The following is a 20,688-nucleotide window of genomic DNA, read 5'->3' as shown; positions in this document are numbered from 1 at the left end:
AGTAGTAAAATTACATACATTTCTAACTTGTTATGCGAATAGTCGCTTTAGCGAATTGTTCCGTGTGCTATCGAAGTTGAACCTGAGTAATTGGCCATGCTCAAAGTCTTACTTGTCTACGGAACGCTACTATTACACGATAAACTTAACAAAGTACAGACATTTCCCGATATACGCCATACTCGATATACGCGATTTCGTTACAAGCGATATTCTAAATTTGACAGTTCTTTGAGTTAATTGTACTGATTTGACACATAAATTGTCAAATCCAAAATTAATCCTCTTTTGGTTCAATTAAAAAAAAACATTTTAAAAGGTGCAAAATTGTATTCTTCAGTTGGGATCGGATCAAATAACTAATTTAATGGCTAAAACCTAAGACTTAAAGCTAAATTACACGAAAATTCGCTATAATTTTATTGCAATTCGATATACGTGAATATTCGAGATACGCAATTGACACCGTGCTGTATTAATAGCGTATACTGGGGAATACGTGTTCGTAGTAGTAAGTATATTCTTAATTGTTGCACGCAGCAACAGCAATATGTAGTGGTTTATATGATTGTCTTGTCCATGTAAGACCAAGAAGTATGTATTTGAAAGGTTGATTTTTATCGCTTCCCCTGTGTGACATGCTGGGAGACATCTATCAATTATTTGTATTAGAGGTGTGCCAAATGAACCAGAACCGTATGGTTCATTCAGTTCTCGTGAAAAAAATGGACCGGTTCACAAGAGGATTACGCTATGGTTCTTTTGATACATCAAAATATGAAGAAAAAAAAATTAATATGAGTGCAACCATTCATGATCATTTTGAAATAACGAATAGGAAAAGTTTCCAAAATTCACAAATTTAGATTTAAAAAACAAAAGAAATGGTCGATTTCAAAGTGTGTTTGTGTGAATCGCTTTCTAGGGTTAAATGATAGTTTGTCAATTTTGGCTTGATTTTCATGCGATCAGAACAGCATATTAATGTGTAGTTCTAGCGATTTTCGAATAGTGTACCGATTCACAGACTTTACAGGCATTGCTGTTTGCAATGGAACGAAAGAACTGAAATCACGTTCACGTTGAATATAACTTCACCTTGTTATATTCATATACCTTGTATAATACCCCTTTCTGGCTCTCTCTCCAACCAAGCTCTCTGGCGATTTTAAATGGAAACAGAAAAGTTTCGAGGTTGTTGGAATTTTGGAAGAATAATTAATGCATTTGTATGCAACGAGATAACCCAATTGATATTTTTATTATTATTATTGTTATTATTATTATTATTATTATTATTATTATTATTATTATTATTATTATTATTATTATTGTTTTTATTATTATTAATATTATGATTATTATGATTATTATTATTATTATTAATATTATTATGATTATCTTTATTATTATCTTTATTATTATTACTATTATTATTATTATTATTATTATTTTTATTATTATTATTATTATTATTATTATTATTATTATTATTATTATTATTATTATTAACATTATTATAATTGTTATTATAATTATTATTATCATTATTATTATTATTGTTATTATTATTATTATTATTATTTTTATTATTATTATTATTACAATTATTATTATTATTATTATTATCCTTATTATTATGATCCAGTGTCGCCAGAATTTAAAATTAATAAAATGTTTTCTTTAAATGCGTTGGTCGTTAAATTGAAATCAAAGTGATGGGACCATGTATTGAATTGGGAACAGTATTTATTTATTTATTTATTTATTTCATATATAACCAACGGACCATCGTGTCTAATCGGCAACCTTATAATTAAGTTAAGGAGCATATAAATAGACCTCTAGTTATAAGCAAACATTAAATGTGTCGTAGACGCAATTTCTCCTTGAACGTAGTAGATGTAGACATACTAAAATCGAACAAATCTAACACTTCATTGAACTCGAGGGACATACGTATAATAGGGTGTCCCAGGCTATGGTTGTTGCGGGTACGCGGTACACGGAGATGGAAATTAGATCTAAGAATCCGACAGGGAGCGAACAAATTGATGGTGGCTAGTAATGCCGGGGAATCGATCTCTCCGTTAAGGCACTGGAATATAAATAGGCATTGGGCGTTTTTACGTCGAGAGCAGAGTGGTTGAAGTCCGAGAAGCAGACAACGCTGATGGTAGGAGGGCCGAGCGTGGTGGGATTGCCATGGAAGGAGTCGAACCGCGTACCTGGTGATTCTCCGTTGAATGGCTTCGAGGCGATTGATGTCACCAACGCCACATAACAGTATAAAGCTCTACAGTATAACCGAACATGTCAACGCCTACTTCAGAACAATTCTATATCTCGCTGAAAGAGTCTATTATATGCCTGAGCGAATCTACAACTCGCTGAACATGTCTATATAATCCTCGAAAACCCTGTATTGTGACGTTCCACTTGTACAAAACTATTATGTCTTCAAGAATCTCTTGGTACGTGAATACTTGGTTTATGTTACTAAGAAGTCTTCGCGCATCATTTTCGCCTTTTCTTCGTTCTATAGGAAATCTCAGAACTGTTCGGCCATCTTAGAAGACGTATAGCATGTCGCGTCATATTTTTTTGTACTTTTTCTATTTGTTTTATCCAGCGATCTGCATAAGGACACCACACTACAGAAGAAAATTTTAATATTGTAGCAGAAATTTTATACATCACCTAGAAACAGTGTAACGCGATTAATTTCAGTTTGATTCATTAAGGTTCCTGGAAAATGTTTCTGTGCCGTTTTTATTCATCACGTTCTCGGCCTGTCTTACAACAGAACTATCGAGTGAGAAACCACTAGTTGGTGAGCCAACGTATCCCAACCAGTGAGGTCATACTGTACATGCAAAAAAATAGTCGCGACATCGTTCGAAGAATATCTCAACATTGTTTATAATTAAGCTTCCGTATTTAGTCGACACGTCTGAAACGATACAGCAGCAGTGCGATAGAGCCTTGAGTTTTATTATAAACGCATGTCGCATGCTTGTAAACATGAGTTTTTCGTTGACGCTCTTGGTGGCTGGTTAGCGATTTCGATATGAGTTCATTAGCATACACGTGCATACAACGGTGCAATAGAAGAAAGCGTGTTACTTGTTTTCTTGGTGTGATCTTTCTGCTACTAATGTTTTTTTTAGTGCACAGATCGCTTACATTTAGCCAACTAGAGTGTGAAGAACTTAGTGGATCTTTCTCAAATAAAGTGACTGTTACTGGCACCGCAAATGCATGTGTTCCAAAGTTTCTTTCAGAAGCAATCTCCAGTGTGCGAAATTTACGCAAAAAAAGATATTTTAATCCGCCGCAACCTAGAACCTCAGTGCACACCCCTTATGGGAAACGGCTCTGTCCTCAGCAAGACGTTCGAAATTATCAATCACATTACGCAGCTCCAAATGAAGCACAGCTATCAACACAGCCATATCGTAAGATAGATCGATCGCAATACGAAATATCTTACACAATGTCACCGTTATAAGAGATTTCTTCATTTCAGAGTACTTCATTTGGCCTTCTCTCGCTCGCCCTTGGAATGATGTTGGTAACAACTACGAAACTAAACATCCTCTCTCAAAAATGCCTGAGAGAAATTGTTACTGTCCCTTTCCTCTACTGGCAAAGAACAAGCTATGTTATCATGGTATAACATGTTTCCCAAAAACAACCACCCCCATAATATCAACTACAAAGGCCATCATTTCTACATCTTCTACGATAACAACAATATCTTCAACCAATACGGAAACCACTACAACAACAACCCCAACTACAACGACAACTACTACAACCCCAACTACAACAACTCCAACTACAACTCCAACTACAACAACAACTACTACAACTCCAACTACAACGACAACCACTACAACTCCAACTACAACGACAACAACTACAACCCCAACTACAACGACAACTACTCCCACAACAACTCCATCCACAACGACTACAGCTAGAACTACTCCCACGACTCCCACTAGAACTACCCCCACGACTCCCACTAGAACTACCCCCACGACTCCCACTAGAACTACTCCCACGACTCCCACTAGAACTACTCCCACACCGCGACGCACTAGACCACCTACACGGTAAATCATCGACTAGCTCAGCGGTCGGCAACTTTGCGACCGAAAGGGCTAAATTATAAAAATTAATCGTATAGTTTCACGTGAAGAGCCAAATTATTACCAAGAGCAAAACTATGTGAATGTTCTATGAAATATATGAACAGTTCAGAGCCGCTTCTTATTCTTCTGCTATTTGGCGTAACGTCATACATATGCTCCGCCTATACGAGGCTTTCGAGAGTTAATTCATTACCACGCAGCCGGGGATAGTCAATCATTGCTACGGGGAGACGGTTCATTCTAGGCTTGAGCCCCTGACGAGCATGTTATTGAGTCGTTCGAGTTGACGACTGTACCACGGGACCGCCCCGACCGACCGTGAGCCGCATGCGATTCGTATTTTGCCGATCGGTGGTCTAGCTCAATGATAGGCAAAATATAATTATTAATAATTATTATCGCGAGTCTCAGCTATCTGGATAGTAGTTCTCTTACCTTATTAGGATCATGATACATTTTAATGATGACTTACAGGGTTTACCACGATTTATTGGATGGTTTCCATAAATGTTTGGTTGATTCTCATATTTTTTTGGTGCGTTCCCACGATTTTTTGGTCGTTTCCCAGAATTTTTTGGTCCGATTGTATTGATATCCAATCGGACGATAACAATAAATTATGGCAAAATTATAAATAAATTATGGAATCAAAAATCTATGGGATACGATGAATAAATCGTGAGACGAGCCAAAAAAATGATGGGAACTACTTAATAAATCGTGGGAAACCCTGTAACCAATTTCAATGCATTCAACTTTAACCGTTATTTTAAATGATACTGGCTTCTTATGGTACAAAGTTTTTCAACAATTGGTCTAGCTCACTGTCCACTTACATGAATTAGGAAACTATTTTAAGGTAAATTAGAACTGCTGCTACAGTAATTGCCAAAGATTGCGATGATTGTACACGCGATTATTATTTTTACCGAAAACTAAAAATAAAGTTTTACTTTACAAGCACTAGACTAGCACTAAGGGAATGGCCAGAGACCCGCCGCATGCGATTTTGCCACATGCTTTTGTAAGGGATTTGACGATAATGCCTGCACTTGCGAATCTGCCGCATGCGGTGATGCGGCAAAATTAAAATCATTTGAAATTGCCGCATCGCCGCATGCGATTTTATTTCAGATGTTAAATTTGTATCGGGTGATTTATGAACGAACCATTCTAGCAATGTTTTACAATGAGTGTTTTACAATGGATTACAATAACATAGAACATACAAATGTGCACTATGGGACAGAATTTAACACAGAAACACGATCGCTAAACTCAGTCGGCGAAATCCTCGGCTCAAAAGCGTCGCTGACGGCGTTGAAAGCACAGCACATGACAAGGAATGGGTCAGAGGAGCCAAATTGCGTTCTACGGTCGTCGAGGGCCAACCCGAGTTCGGAGTGGCCTGGCAGGAACGAAAACATACCATATTACCATATTGTCCGACTATAGGATGGAAGATGAGTTGCGCGCATGGATGCTTGTTGCCAACCGGTCATTGAAGCAGTCCACTTCAACGAACATGGCGCGATGGACGAAGATGGATTTCTGTCTATATCGCAGCTATATAGTACCAGAGCTCACACATGCTTTTGAGCCATGGACACTGCCCATAGGGTAAACGTACCTATAGTGGTGCTAGTACCAATACTGGTGGTATTGCACTAAAATGCGGTACATACGGCAAATTTAAAGTAATTAAGTTATTTAAGTTAGTGTGAAATATTATTTAGCCTTTTACAAAGGGTTTAAAAGTTAAATGGGGCCATTCCGTTACTTAGTGACCGAAATATCCATTATTTTGTGAAATGTCTTAACATTTTTCCAAAATCCTTAGGATTTCATAACGAAACTCATTTTTCTGTTAACGTTGTAAACGACCACATAACCACGCAATTACTAGTTTTTCAACATAACTGTTATGTAATCTTATTGTTTTACTAAAATTATTTGCCTTTTGACCATATTTATGCATTTTTAAGTGTTTTTTACCATAGTGCTATTATAGGTACACAAAACAGGCATGTTCCTATAGTGGTTATACAGTCTGTTCCCGAGTTACGCGGTTTCTGCGTTCCCGGCGAATCCGCGTAACTCGAATATCCGCGTAAGTCGAATTTCACATTTTTTTAAATAAAATACTATTCATTGGTTAGAGTTTTTGATTTTATTTAGTACTTTTATACACTTTATCATTTATTTGATATGATTTGTGCGAAAAATTCTAATATTTCTGGCTTTTAAGCGGTTTCAATTTGTTAGCAAAAATGCAATTCATACCGAACTTGAAGCAAATTGTACTGATTTGACATTTGATCTGTCAAATTTAGAAAACCGCGTATCTCCGAATCCGCGTAAGTCGAGAACCGCGTAACTCGGGAACAGACTGTAGTTATAAAATCAATAAAAACAGGTCGTTTTAGATGTTTTCGAGGAAATTTTTGACATGTCGTACTGTTTTCACTAAAATAAGCAACAGAAATGAGTTTTCTGTAGGTAATTTACCAAAAAAGGGCCAAAATTCGCTTATTTGGCTGAATGAAAAATTGACTTAAAATCAAGCACACTCTTCACGGCGTGGATTGACGACAGGTGTGAAGCAGTACTTTAGTCAATAGTTTCATCAATCAAATTTATTCATTTTTTACGATTAAATTACGCAAGACATCAATATTATGGCAGTAGTCCTTGCTATTCATACGAAATCAGCTTCGAAACTAAGTTTTATTGATATTATACATTGTTTTGGAGGTATCTTTGTTTACCACCTCTATAGGAACACAATACGACGACTATAGGAACCATACCACCATTATAGGTACAACGAAGCAGTCACATAAATATGTATTTTTTCGTAAATTTGATGTGTTTCATGGTAAAACTGGTTGTGATTGCGAAGATGAAGCATATTACAATTGCTGTGTGTTAAAATATTCAGAAATTGTCCTTCATAATACTTTAAATCCATTAAAACACATATGTAACACTACAAATTGCACCACTATTGGTACATTTACCCTATCTGCCCGTTCACAAAGTCAGAAAGGGCGTGAGGCTAGCCGTTCCTGGTGAGGTGAGCTGGTAACACACAGCAATACCGCGCCTGTGCGCGATGGACATTTGCCGGGATGAAATAAAAAACATCAACTTTTTAATAACATAATTTCATACATCAGGTTTCAATCTTTAGGCTTAAACTAAGAAAAATCCATAAAATGAGTTCTTTATCACTTTTGATTCTCGAGAATGAGGCTCTTGCAATGGAGACTTGTTAAAAAACGCAGAAAATTCTTTTTTTTTTTTTGAAAACTTTGAACCTTTGTAACTTTTTTGAATATGAACCTATTTTCATAAATTTATACGATTTGAAAAGAATATTTAGTTAGTTCTTTAAACACATTTGTGTAGTTTTTGTTTATTTGAAATTTTACAAAAATCTTTGATAAAAACTTAAAAAACGTAATGAAAATTAGCATCTTTTTAAATTTTGACTTGTTGCCATTATGGAAGCGTCGAGTGTTGTCGTCTCATGTATGTCACATAATTGTGTAACATATATACTATCAATCCGTCAAGGAATATTCTGCGAAAGTTTGCAATCGCGAATTTTATCGAAGTTTTGTCATATCAACTTTTTCTAAAAAACAAGCGCCTCCATACAGGCAAATGGCGGATCCATAGGAACCTGGTGTAGCGGGTTTCGTGTATTCTTCAAAAGTCTATTCTTTTGATAGTCTTATATTTCATTTCAAAAAGTTTTGTTTCTTTAATTAACTATGTATCACCACTGGTACTGTATTTCTGTTCCAAACTTCATGTATTTATCGAACAAGTTAGATTCTATTCTAGTCTAACATTCTAATCAAATACAATTAAGCGAACCAGTAACACATACCCTTTGATCACCGGTAAACAAATACGGTTGTTTTGTAGTCATATTTATGTCATACAATCGTAAAATTATAGATGTCATTACAGGAAAACAATATGTATGCACCAACCATTGGCGTTTTGGGAGAATAAGCTGCCAAACGCATTCACAAATTTTATAGATGCGACAGAAGAGGGTACGCTAAAAAGAATACAAGAAATTGTAAGCTAAAGGACATTTTGTAAAATGCTCCTTATTCCTCTGATCCATTAATCAGATCAATATCTGTAACTTAACGTATTAAAAGAAAGACAGAGTTTAACTTTACAAATGGTATATATATATATATATATATATATATATATATATATATATATATATATATATATATATATATATATATATATATATATATATATATATATACTTTGTTTGTAGCTATCGTTGAAACAAGTGCTGCTAGTTCTGATTTGCTCGGACAGTTGCAAAACCAAGAATTTCAGTATTTTAGTTTTAATACCCGCTCTGAAGGCAATAGAGGACTTAGAGAAGTTTTGGAAATCACAAGGACTTAGAGAAGATCGTGTGATATCATAGCCTAAGAAAATGTGTAATACTTAGCTTTTGAAAGCACCAGATTTGAAATATTTTTCTTCAATTACAAACAACGTGTTCTGCGTTTTAGTACGGTACACTTAGGATATTTTTACGTACCTGTTGTATCTAATTATTAACGTGCCTGCATTCAAGCCTACAGAAACAAGAAATTGACGTCAGAAGCTTGTAATAGCATCTATCTATGTTGTGTATTTGTAGTTTTAGGCGGTGTAGTGTAGGGGCGGTCCCTTGGTACAGTCGTCAACTCGAACGACTCAATAGCATGCCCGTTCAGAGGCTCAAGCCTTGAATGGACCGTCCCCCCGTAGCAAGGATTGACTATCCGGCTGCGTGGTAATGAATTAAGTCTTGTAAGCCTGTATAGGCCCGGCATGTTCGCGTAGGACGTTACGGCAAATAGAAGAAGATGTGTAGTTTTAAAATTTGTGTACTACCCGTGAGTAAAAGATGTTAAAATTAGCTGCAATTGTCTCATGTAAAAGAAAAAAAAATGTATTATTCCAAACTATAAGATATTAGTCTGGAAAAAAATATTTTTTAAAGAAATTTAATACTTCAAATAAAAGAAAAAAACGCACAAAATTTATAAAACTATTGCTAAATCCCTTAAAACACTATTTTAGGTAGCGCCATCTGGAGTGTTGGTTATGAACTACATATTAAATGTAATTTACTATTGTTGTGACCCGACCTGCCGAACTTCCCAAGTAGCAGAGCCGAAGTTGTTGAGAGGTTTTTCTGTGTGCCAAAGCGAGAGGCCCTGTCTTCTCTTTCTAGATTTTGGACGGCAAACCGCCGCCCGTGTAGAGGTGTGTGCGTGTGACGAAAAATTATGGATGAAAAACGCGAGGAGCGGGGTCTGAAGTCTTTCGTTCGTCACACACACATGCATCTACCGTTGGATTGCGTTGAACCGAATCTACACATCTCTCTCGATCCACCATGATTTTTCTGCTATCGCGCTCATCCGGGTGTTAGACATCCTCAGTCTGTCCAGAACTGTCCCTATGGAAGGATGTACTGAAGTAAGGTGTGGTTTCTTGTGCGACGTTCTTTGTTCATTTACGTTTTGTGCCGGGTTCCTTCTTGCTCAGTAATGGAATGATTTATCCTAGCAAATTGTTGAGGTAAGTTTCTGGCTGTGTGCTTGTGCAGGTACATTCAACTAACCCTTGGCGTCTAAAAAGTTACAGGTGTGTGCGCTATTTATCAACGACTGCATGCTGGCCTCGTCAACAATCTTCAAAGTGAGCGACGGAAAGAAAACGTTTTCCAGTTTTAAAATATTAAGGTAAGTTTTGATCTAATCCTATGCGCTAAACTCTCCATAGTAATACATACTACTTACATTCATTATTGCTTCATTCAGCCCCCGGTGAGGACGTCATTACTTAACAGAAGCCGGTTCAACACGCGCAGCTCCTGTTCATGACGTCATCACTAAACTGAAGCCAGCTGAACACGCGCAGCACGGATGGTACCCCGAGCGCGGTAGGAGGAAGGAAGAACGAGAGGAGGAAGAACGGTAAATTTGGAAGGGGGAAAGCGTTCTGCGGTCTACACAGCGGGAGTATGCCAAAACACTTGTGGGAAGGGAGAGGGATATTATTCAATAAACAGCATGCGAATGTGTGCATAAAGCAAATGTGAACAGCCTCATCATTTCTATAAGCAATCCGAAAAAGGGGGTGGAGCAAACACATTGGTATGCGTGAGCGGCTGAAGAAACCAGAACGTTTAGATGTGTGCGTGACGGATGGTTCGGGCGCCTGTGGCGAAGCTCTCGACAAGCCTGCAAAGGAGAGCTTTGTGGAGAGCTTTGTAGGGAGCTCAGATTACACAGGCCGCTGTCGGTTTTTGCGTCCTTGGGTTGCGATCGCCGTTATTGCAGTCACTCACCGCTGACAGTCATGCCAGCGTGTTGATGTGTTAGTGAGAGCGGTTCGGCAGGATAGGGCAATGATCGCTCGCCAGGCCAATGAACGGGAGCGATGGTGCCGAACACGTTGGTTGTAACGCGGCACTTACAAGAACGTCCTCGGCGCAAGCAGTCAGATTTTTAATAATACATTTATGTTAATTTATAAAGTTTTAATACGTGTGCAGTTGTGTATACGTGTGTGTAGATAGTAACACCAACATTAAATATCACAAACCCCGTTACAACACAAAAGTGGCGACGAGTAAATTCGGACAATTTTTTTTTTTTATAAAACGACAATTTTTAATCTGTGAAAGTGTAAGTGTATGTGCGTGTGAAAATTCCCCGTCCACCGTCCAAGAAGCGCAGGATGAGCACCAACGAAAACGGTGCATCACACGGAGCTAGCGAAGGCGAATCGCGTCGATCACCGTTGATCCGCCCCAGCGCTTTTACACCAGCGCAACCCTTCGCATCCGCGCACGACGTCAATGCACAACGCTTGCATCTACAACCGCACCGAGGACCAGCAGGGTCATCGCTCGGCGTACCAGCGGCGCCATCGCTCAGCATATCGCCGACGCCATCGCTGCACCCAGAAGGAGCGTCATCTCAGGAAGCAGGATCGTCCCCAGACAGCGCGATGATCTACCAAATGCTGCAATTAATGCAGAAGCAGATGGCCCAACAGCAGCAAATGATGTCGCAATTAATGCAATTGCACCCGCTCCCGCAAACGTCGCAGCCCCAGCAGCATTCGCAGCAGCAGTCTTTCGTCCCGCAGCAGCAGTCTTTCGTCCCGCAGCAGCAGCCCGAGCTTACCATGGATGCTTTGGCGAGCAGCATTTCCGAGTTTCGGTACGAGGCCGAGTTGGACGTTACGTTTTCCGCCTGGTTTTCACGTTACGACGACCTGTTTAAGCAGGACGCCTCCCGACTCGACGACGCGGTGAAAGTTCGTTTACTCGTGCGTAAGCTGGGCACGACAGAGCATTCACGGTATACCAGCTTTATCCTTCCACGAGTTCCGCGCGATGTGAGTTTTCAAGACACAGTCAGCATATTGAGTTCGCTTTTCGGAAGGGCTGAGTCGCTTTTCAGCAAACGATACAAATGCATGAAGCTGACAAAAGCGCAATCCGAAGACATATTCACATTCATCTGCCGCGTGAACCGATCGTGCGTCGACTACCAGTTTTCGTCCATGAGTGAGAATCAGTTTAAGTGTTTGACGCTCGTGTGTGGACTAAAGGATGAGGCTGATTCAGACATCCGCACACGACTTCTCGCACGCATCGAGGAACGAAGTGACGTTACTTTGGAGGATCTTGCAGCAGAGTGCCAGCGGATAAAGAGCCTGAAGGTTGACAGCGCGATGATTGGAACGGAGTCGCGTGAACGAGTCCTTGCAGTGCACGGTGCAGGTATGCAGTCGAACCAGCGGTACCATCGATCGGGCACGCAACCAGCTAATTTCCGGAAGCAGAAATCGAGTGATTCCGGAGCATCGGCGAAACCATCGAAACCCTGCTGGTTATGCGGTGAGCTTCATTGCTCCAGAGACTGCAAGTTCAAATCGCATAAGTGCTCCAATTGTGGAAAAATCGGTCATCGGGAAGGGTTTTGCCGCACATCAGGACCGATAAGACGACAGCGCAACTTTCGAAAGCACCGGCAGGTAACATCACGTGTTGTAACTGTGAATATTTGCAGGGTTAACGACAGACGAAAATACGTCAACCTGACCATATGTGGTCAACACGTGAGCTTGCAGCTGGACACTGGGTCGGACATAACAGTCATCAGTCGCTCGTTGTGGCAACAACTGGGCAAACCATCGTTAGTTCCGGCAGAGGTCAACGCTAGGGCAGCATCGGGTGAGGAGCTTCAACTCGACGGTGAATTCGAAACCAGCATTGAAATGGCAGGTAAAACGAGGGAAGCTATCATTCGGGTGACACGAGCAAACATTTTATTGTTGGGTGCTGATCTCATCGATCAATTTGGTCTCAGTTCGCTACCAATGGATAGCTACTGCAAAATGGTATCGTCAAGCGGCTACATCAAGGGTCTCCAAGCTAAATTTCCGACAGTTTTTAGCGGTACGGGGCTATGCACTAAAAGCCGCATCCACTTGCAGTTGAAAGAAGACGCTCGACCCGTGTTTTGTCCAAAAGGCCTGTCGCTTATGCCATGATTGAGACGGTCAACAAAGAGCTGGATAGGTTGGAACAATTGAATATCATCACGCGCGTAGACTTTTCCGAATGGGCAGCCCCGATCGTAGTCGTACGAAAGGCAAATGGCAACATCCGCATCTGTGGCGACTACTCGACTGGCTTAAACGATGCGCTTCAGCCACTCGAATATCCATTGCCATTGCCCGAAGATATTTTTTCGAAGCTTGCGCACAGTAGTTGGTTCAGCAAAGTAGACCTGTCAGACGCGTTCTTCCAGGTCGAGATTCACGAACAATATCGTCCATTGCTTACCATTAACACCTATAGAGGTTTATACCATTATAACCGCCTTCCTCCAGGCATAAAGTAGCCCCAGCCGCGTTCCAGCAGATTATAGATAGAATGCTGGCAGGATTGCAGGAACTTCTGGCTATATGGATGACGTGGTTGTCGGGGGGAAAACAGAGGAAGAGCATGACGAAAATCTAACGAAAATTTTTCAACGCCTCGAACAATTTGGTTTTTCCGTCCGAGCAGACAAATGCTCGTTGAAGATGAGGCAAATCGATTACCTTGGACACGTAATCGACCGTCATGGTATCCGACCGAATCCTGCGAAAATCGAGGCAATAAAAAATCTTCCCGCACCTACTGATATCAAAGGCGTGCGCTCTTTCCTCGGAGCAGTAAATTTTTATGGAAAGTTTGTGCCAAAAATGCGCGAATTGAGGTATCCGCTTGATAACTTGCTGAAAAGTGACACAAAATTCGCTTGGAATATGCAATGTGAAAAGGCATTTAAATATTTTAAAGAAATCCTATCATCCGATCTCCTCCTCACCCACTACGACCCCACCGCAGAGATTATTGTGGCAGCGGATGCATCATCAGTGGGACTAGGAGCCACCATTTCTCACAAGTTTGGCGATGGCTCAATAAAGGTCGTTCAGCATGCGTCACGTGCTTTGACAACAACGGAGGAAAAATATAGTCAAATAGATCGCGAAGGGTTGGCCATTGTACTTGCCGTAACTAAATTTCACAAGATGCTTTATGGTCGTTCTTTCAGGCTCCAAACCGACCACCGTCCCTTATTACGCAGCTTCGGCTCAAAGAAAGGCATCCCAGTATTCACAGCGAATAGACTGCAACGCTTTGCGCTAACACTGCAGTTATACGACTTTTCGATTGAGTACGTCCCCACCGGAAACTTTGGAAATGCTGACATTCTCTCAAGGCTCATAAGAAATCACGCTAAACCGGAGACAGAATACGTCATCGCCAGCCTCCAGCTAGAAGAGGATGTAAGGTCCGTAGTTCTCAACATGATTAATACATTCGCTCTCAATTTCAGAGACATAGAGGAAGGGACACGGACAGATTCCCTACTATGGAAGGTTCACAAATACATCCAAGAAGGCTGGCCGTCTGACTCGTCATATGGAATGGAGTTAGCACGCTTCCATAATAGAAAGGTTGACCTGTCGACCGTAGGTGATTGTGTTCTTTTTAGAGAGAGAGTAGTAATCCCCAGAAAACTACGCATGCGGTGCTTGAATCAACTTCAAAGAGGGCATCCAGGGATTCAACGCATGAAGTCCGTCGCTCGCAGCTATTTATACTGGCCATCTATTGATGAGGATATAGCCGACTGCGTTTCCAGCTGTACAGCATGCATGGCAGTCGCAAAATCACCACCTTTACTAGAACCAAAGTTTTGGCCAAAGACCACCAAACCGTGGGAAAGAGTGCATATAGACTATGCAGGACCAGTTGATGGAGCTTATTTCTTGATCGTGGTTGACGCATTCTCAAAGTGGCCTGAAGTGATGAAAACAATCACCACAACCACTACAGCTACCATTTCGATGCTGCGAAGCATCTTTGCACGTTTTGGCATGCCTGAAAAACTAGTCAGCGATAACGGAGCCCAATTTACAAGCGACGCGTTTAAAGATTACTGCAAGCAAAGTGGCATTGAGCATATTAAAACACCGCCGTTTCACCCACAGTCTAATGGGCAAGCAGAGCGCTTTGTGGATACTATGAAACGAGCCCTGAAGAAAATCCAATCAGATGATATATCCACTGAAACGGCACTCGACACCTTCCTGCAATCATATCGCTCAACTCCGCACCCTGCACTTAACCAACGCACGCCAGCTCAAGTTTTATTTAATCGAAACATTAGAATTCCCTTAGATCTGATACGCCCAACTACAACAACACATTCCGAAGTCGACCAACGAGATGATCAGCAACCGCCAGCAGCTAGACAGTTTCAACCTGGAGATGCTGTCTATATGAAACATTATTCGCGCAATGCTTGGCAGTGGATTCCCGGAATGGTATCGAAACGGATCGGAAGCGTAATGTACGAGATTATCACCGATGGACATCGCCCTCATCGTCGACATGCCAATCAAATGCGCGCACGTACATCGAGTGGCCGAGGACATCTTGCCGGCGACTCAACTAAGCATCAGCTGCCGCTTGATATTCTTACGGAAGTGGCACCAACACCGTGGGCACCGACACCAAAGGCACCGATACCCGTGGAACGGAACAACGATCCGTCCAGCACATCACAACGTTTTTCTTCCGATAGGTCCCCAACGCAGCAGATTGTACAGCCTCTACCATCTGCATCCGAGACCAGCATCAGACAGCCGATACAACCGCCACGCCGATCTTCTAGGCTTAGAAGACCTCCGCGTAGGCTCGACGGATATCGGCTATACTAAAAAGGGGGAGATGTTGTGACCCGACCTGCCGAACTTGCGATCGCCGTTATTGCAGTCACTCACCGCTGACAGTCATGCCAGCGTGTTGATGTGTTAGTGAGAGCGGTTCGGCAGGATAGGGCAATGATCGCTCGCCAGGCCAATGAACGGGAGCGATGGTGCCTAACACGTTGGTTGTAACGCGGCACTTACAAGAACGTCCTCGGCGCAAGCAGTCAGATTTTTAATAATACATTTATGTTAATTTAAAAAGTTTTAATACGTGTGCAGTTAATGTAGATAGTAACACCCACATTAAATATCACAAACCCCGTTACAACACAAAAACTATCATGATACTTGACTACAAATTATAAAAACCAACAATGGGGCCCTTCACAATTCTAGTCAGCTTTTCGTTTTTCTACAGCACGACTGTCAAATTGTTCAGGATAAGCCCACCTGTATAATAAACCCACTTTGTAAACACTCCATACAAAACCACACATAAAACTAGTCTGGAATTTTCAGTCTAGATTATTCCAGCCTCAAAGCTAGGTTAGATTCGAGTACCTGCTCGAAAAATGGTAAAACAAGGTGCTGTTTACATTTATCCCAAGGTGCATTAAAAATATTAGGAAGTGGAATTTAGAATCAAAGTGTATGTAGTCCAGATGGTTTCATAGCATTTTTTATAACATATTTTGAACAAAACTTTTTGACAGGACGGGTGAAAGCTTTTGCTCAAACAAGCTTTCTGGAGGCTTGACAAATACATAAAACACTGTTAAAATCTTCATCCAGAAGCAGAAGCGATAAAAATCTGCCTTCTAAATGTATACACCTTGGGATAACCTCACCTGTATATTATACTCACTTAGATAGCTGCTCGAAAACTGCTATACAATGCAAACAGCTGACATGCTGAAATTTCAGCCTATGAGCTTCAAACGGAAAGGGCCCCAATCACTGTAAACGTAATTTTATCCCGACATTTGTTCGCAATTACCCACTGTGCAGTGAAGAGCTCAACGAGCCAACGAAAAAAGAAAGGAAGAACATCGCAGAATGCTTTAATTATTTTTTTTCTGGTGTGTATACAGGGTTTCCCACGATGTATTGGTTGGTTCCCATCAATTTTTGATAGGTTCCCATATTTTTTGGTGCGTTCCCACGAATTTTTGACCGTTTCCCAGAATTTGTTCGTCCAATTGTATTGATATCCAATCGGAAAATTCCAATAAATTATGGGAACGAACCAAAAATCTATGGGATACGATCAAAAAATCCTGGAAACGCACCAAAAAATCATGGGAACTTACCAATAAATCGTGGGAAACCCTGTATAGTTAAATTTAAAGGTAGGACGTTTGATTCCGTAAATATAGTTTTTTAATCCTAATTAACTTAATTAGTCTATTCTAACTCACCTTAAATTATTCACGCCTGGATTGTACAGTTTTTCCGACTGTTTTTGGCACACTTTCTTTAAAGCGAATGACACCAGCAATAGTTTATAAATCTGCGTTCCTTATGAAGCGGCTTGTGTCAGTTATTATGCGTAACCTTTTGTTTTCCATGATTTGTAGTCTAGAGGTGAGTTTTCGTACTTGTGGAAAAATACAAAAGGAAATCCACATCAGCAAGCAAGCAAGGGAAAGTTAATCTCGTAGTTTTAGCAGTACTTGTTTGAACTCTTCGTACACATCATTGCTCAATTTTGAAGTTCTTTTCATAGGAAATAAAGAACAGAACGCCGCATAACTAGTTCCCTGTATATTCGTACAAACAGATCACCTGTGCAGATAGGATTCAGTCTTAAAACAAAACAAAAAGTGCAGTGTGACATGAACATAATTCTTGCTTAAAAAAATACGTTGTTTCATTAGAAAAAAAAACTAGCAGCGATATCCTTCTAAAAATGTCATATCCAGAACGTTATTTATGGCAAAACTTCCGTATTTATTCGACACGTCTGAAACGATACCGCAACATTGTGATAGAGTCTTGAGTTTTATTATAAAGGCATGTCGCATGCTTGTAAACATGAGTTTTTCGTTGACGCTCTTGATGGCTGCTTTGCAATACGAGTATGAGTTCATTAGCATACACGTGCATACAACGGTGCAATAGAAGAAAGCGTGTTACTTGTTTTGTTGGTGTGATCATCCTGCTGCTATTGACGTTAGTTTTGGCGAACAGATCGCTTACATATAGCCAACTAGAGTGTGAAGAACTTAGTGGATCATTCTCAAATAAAGTGACTGTTACTGGCACCGCAAATGCATGTGTTCCAAAGTTTCTTCCAGAAGCAATCTCCAGTGTGCGAAATTTACGCAAAAAAAGATATTTTAATCCGCCGCAACCTAGAACTTCAGTGCACACCCCTTATGGGAAACGGCTCTGTCCTCAGCAAGTCGTTCGAAATTATCAATCACATTACGCAGCTCCAAATGAAGCACAGCTATCTACACAGCCATATCGTAAGATAGATCGATCGCAATACGAAATATCTTACACAATGTCACCATTATATGAGATTTCTTCATTTCAGAGTACTTCATTTGGCCTTCTCTCGCTCGCCCTTGGAATGATGTTGGTAACAACTACGAAACTAAACATCCTCTCTCAAAAATGCCTGAGAGAAATTGTTACTGTCCCTTTCCTCTACTGGCAAAGAACAAGCTATGTTATCATGGTATAACATGTTTCCCAAAAACAACCACCCCCATAATATCAACTACAACGGCCATCATTTCTACATCTTCTACGATAACAACAATATCTTCAACCAATACGGAAACTACTACAACAACAACCACAGCTCCACCTACCACGACAACTACTACAACTCCACCTACAACGACAACTACTACAACCCCAACTACAACGACAACTACTACAACCCCAACTACAACAACAACTACTACAACCCCAACTACAACGACAACTACTACAACCCCAACTACAACGACAACTACTACAACCCCAACTACAACGACAACTACTACAACTCCAACTACAACGACAACTACTACAACCCCAACTACAACAACAACTACTACAACCCCAACTACAACGACAACTACTACAACCCTAACTACAACGACAACTACTACAACCCCAACTACAACGACAACTACTACAACTCCAACGACAACTACTACAACCCCAACTACAACGACTACTACTCCCACAACAACTCCGTCCACAACGACTACAGCTAGAACTACTCCCACGACTCCCACTACAATTACTCCCACGACTCCAGCTAGAACTACTCCCACTCCCCGACCCACTAGGGCACCTGGACGCTAATTCATCGTATAGCTCAATCTCATTCTAAGACATTTGTCTAAGTAAATCTTCTTCTTCTTCTTTGGCTCAACAACCGTTGTCGGTCAAGGCCTGCCTGTACCACTTGTGGGCTTGGCTTTCAGTGACTAATTGATTTCCCCCCATAGTAAGATAGTCAATCCTACGTATGACGGCACGGTCTATTTAAGAATTGAACCCATGACGGGCATGTTGTTAAAGTCGTACGAGTTGACGACTGTACTACGAGACCGGCTGTCTAAGTAAATACATCTGTTTAAATACATCATAAATTGCACAAATTATAGCTTATCTTCAAAACATATAATGTGAATAAATTGGAAAATTTTCACCGCATTTACTGCTTTCCATGGTTTACTGCTGTTGATCATGGTTGAAGTTGTTAAACATTACACGTTATTTACACCAGCACTTGGACATCACAGTCACACGAAACGGAAGAAAAATGATATCAGTTGGGAGAGGGGATTTTGGTTGATAATTCCAATCGTTTTTACTCACATCAAATTATACTGTTTGGATTAATATATTATTTGAATTAACGGAATGAGATACTACCGTTGTGCGGGTTTTTGTCAGTTGGGAACGGATAAGATTGTGTCCGTCAGGAACGATAGGCAGTGCTGCAAAATGTCACTGTCAATGTCTTTAAAAAATCAGACTGAAACAAAGTCCATGTCAGCGTCACGTACTCAATTGTCGTTGACGGACGTTTGAAACATGTTCGATTTGGTAACCAACAGACAGGAAAACAGGGCGCCGCCTAAGTCCAAATTTTTTATCGTTCCCGTTTTGCACTGAAAGTTTCACACTAAAACAGCCGCAACGTAGGCAAAACATAAAACAGACCCCAACATATACAAAACTCAAATTTTTCGGGTCCACTAACTACATTGCATTGAAAATATCTCACAAATACACACCTCATTGGACTGAAAGTGAAGCCTACTACGGATCAACTTAAAATGTGCACATATTCACTCATAAAAACATTTTAAAATCAAGTTGAAATTATTTTTTATCCGTTTTGGTGTGCTAACAAGTCCAAAAATGTTCATGCAACAAATAAACATGAAACAAATCGATTTGTTTCTCTTGCAACAAAAATGTTCCCGCAACATGAGTTTGACAGTTCGTCCATACGATTTGGCAACAAATGTTCCCGCAACATGTTCATAGACCCGGGCCTAATAGTTATGATATGAAAATATTATGGTTATAATGTGTACTATGATCCACCAGAGGCGTTTTAGGGCGAAATACCTCTCAGTACGATCGCGATCTCTTGGAAAACAGGTGGCCGAACGGGACGGTCACGCACCTACACGGAATCTTAGTTAATAAACGTAATATAGGGTAAAACTGTACGACGCAATGAGCTCATGGAATTCGAGCTAAACTGATAAGGTTAGTAAGAATCACTATGACCATCGTCACTTGCCAGGTGAAGGTAGATGAAAAATTCTCATGGTCTTTCGCTACCATCAAAGGTCTGCGCCAGGGTAACGGTTTTGCCTGTCTCCTATTCAACTTGACGCTAGAGCGGGCCATTTGGGATACGAGAGTGGTGTCTTCGGGAACCAACTTCTATAAGTCTCTATAATAACGGCGGGAAGTCCTTTAATTATTTGCCTTAAAATCCTATAAACGTACGTAGCGTGAAATAGGTGTAGTTAGAAGAACGGAAAAAAGAAGAAGACGGAAGGCCGGGTTGCATGTCAACCGAGATCCTGACATAGGCTGATGATATAGATGTTGGAACTTCTTGTTTGTACGAAAGGAAAATGCAGCCTGATTTATTCTCTATTTAACTAAAGCTTTCTACACTCCGTTCAAGCTAGCGAGGTTGCTATGATCACAACAACAGATATCGTTA

At 40.5% G+C, this 20,688-nt stretch overlaps 2 protein-coding genes and 1 long non-coding RNA gene across 4 annotated transcripts; all 3 read left to right on the top strand.

Moving 5' to 3' along the window:
- The first annotated feature begins 9,535 nt into the window (after positions 1-9,535).
- LOC120895020 lies at positions 9,536-10,506 on the top strand. 2 transcript variants are annotated; one of them, XR_005738271.1, is made up of 3 exons: positions 9,536-9,779; positions 9,846-9,943; positions 10,022-10,506. It is a non-coding gene; the product is annotated as an uncharacterized LOC120895020 (long non-coding RNA). The 2 variants fall into 2 exon arrangements; XR_005738272.1 differs by having other exon boundaries at positions 9,840-9,943.
- Positions 10,507-10,943: 437 nt separating this feature from the next.
- LOC120908385 (uncharacterized protein K02A2.6-like) lies at positions 10,944-12,770 on the top strand. Its single transcript, XM_040319329.1, has 2 exons — positions 10,944-12,106; positions 12,287-12,770. Exons 1-2 carry the CDS (start codon positions 10,944-10,946, stop codon positions 12,768-12,770), a joined length of 1,647 nt encoding a protein of 548 aa, XP_040175263.1.
- Positions 12,771-17,411: 4,641 nt separating this feature from the next.
- On the top strand, positions 17,412-18,914 carry LOC120897646 (integumentary mucin A.1-like). Its single transcript, XM_040302656.1, has 2 exons — positions 17,412-17,959; positions 18,031-18,914. The coding sequence occupies exons 1-2, from the start codon at positions 17,569-17,571 to the stop codon at positions 18,792-18,794; spliced, it is 1,155 nt and encodes a 384-aa protein (XP_040158590.1). The 5' UTR covers positions 17,412-17,568; the 3' UTR covers positions 18,795-18,914.
- Positions 18,915-20,688: the final 1,774 nt, after the last annotated feature.

This window comes from Anopheles arabiensis, chromosome 2 (assembly GCF_016920715.1).
Source record: "Anopheles arabiensis isolate DONGOLA chromosome 2, AaraD3, whole genome shotgun sequence".
Lineage (NCBI taxonomy): Eukaryota > Metazoa > Arthropoda > Insecta > Diptera > Culicidae > Anopheles > Anopheles arabiensis.
This window is presented reverse-complemented; position numbering and strand designations above follow the sequence as displayed.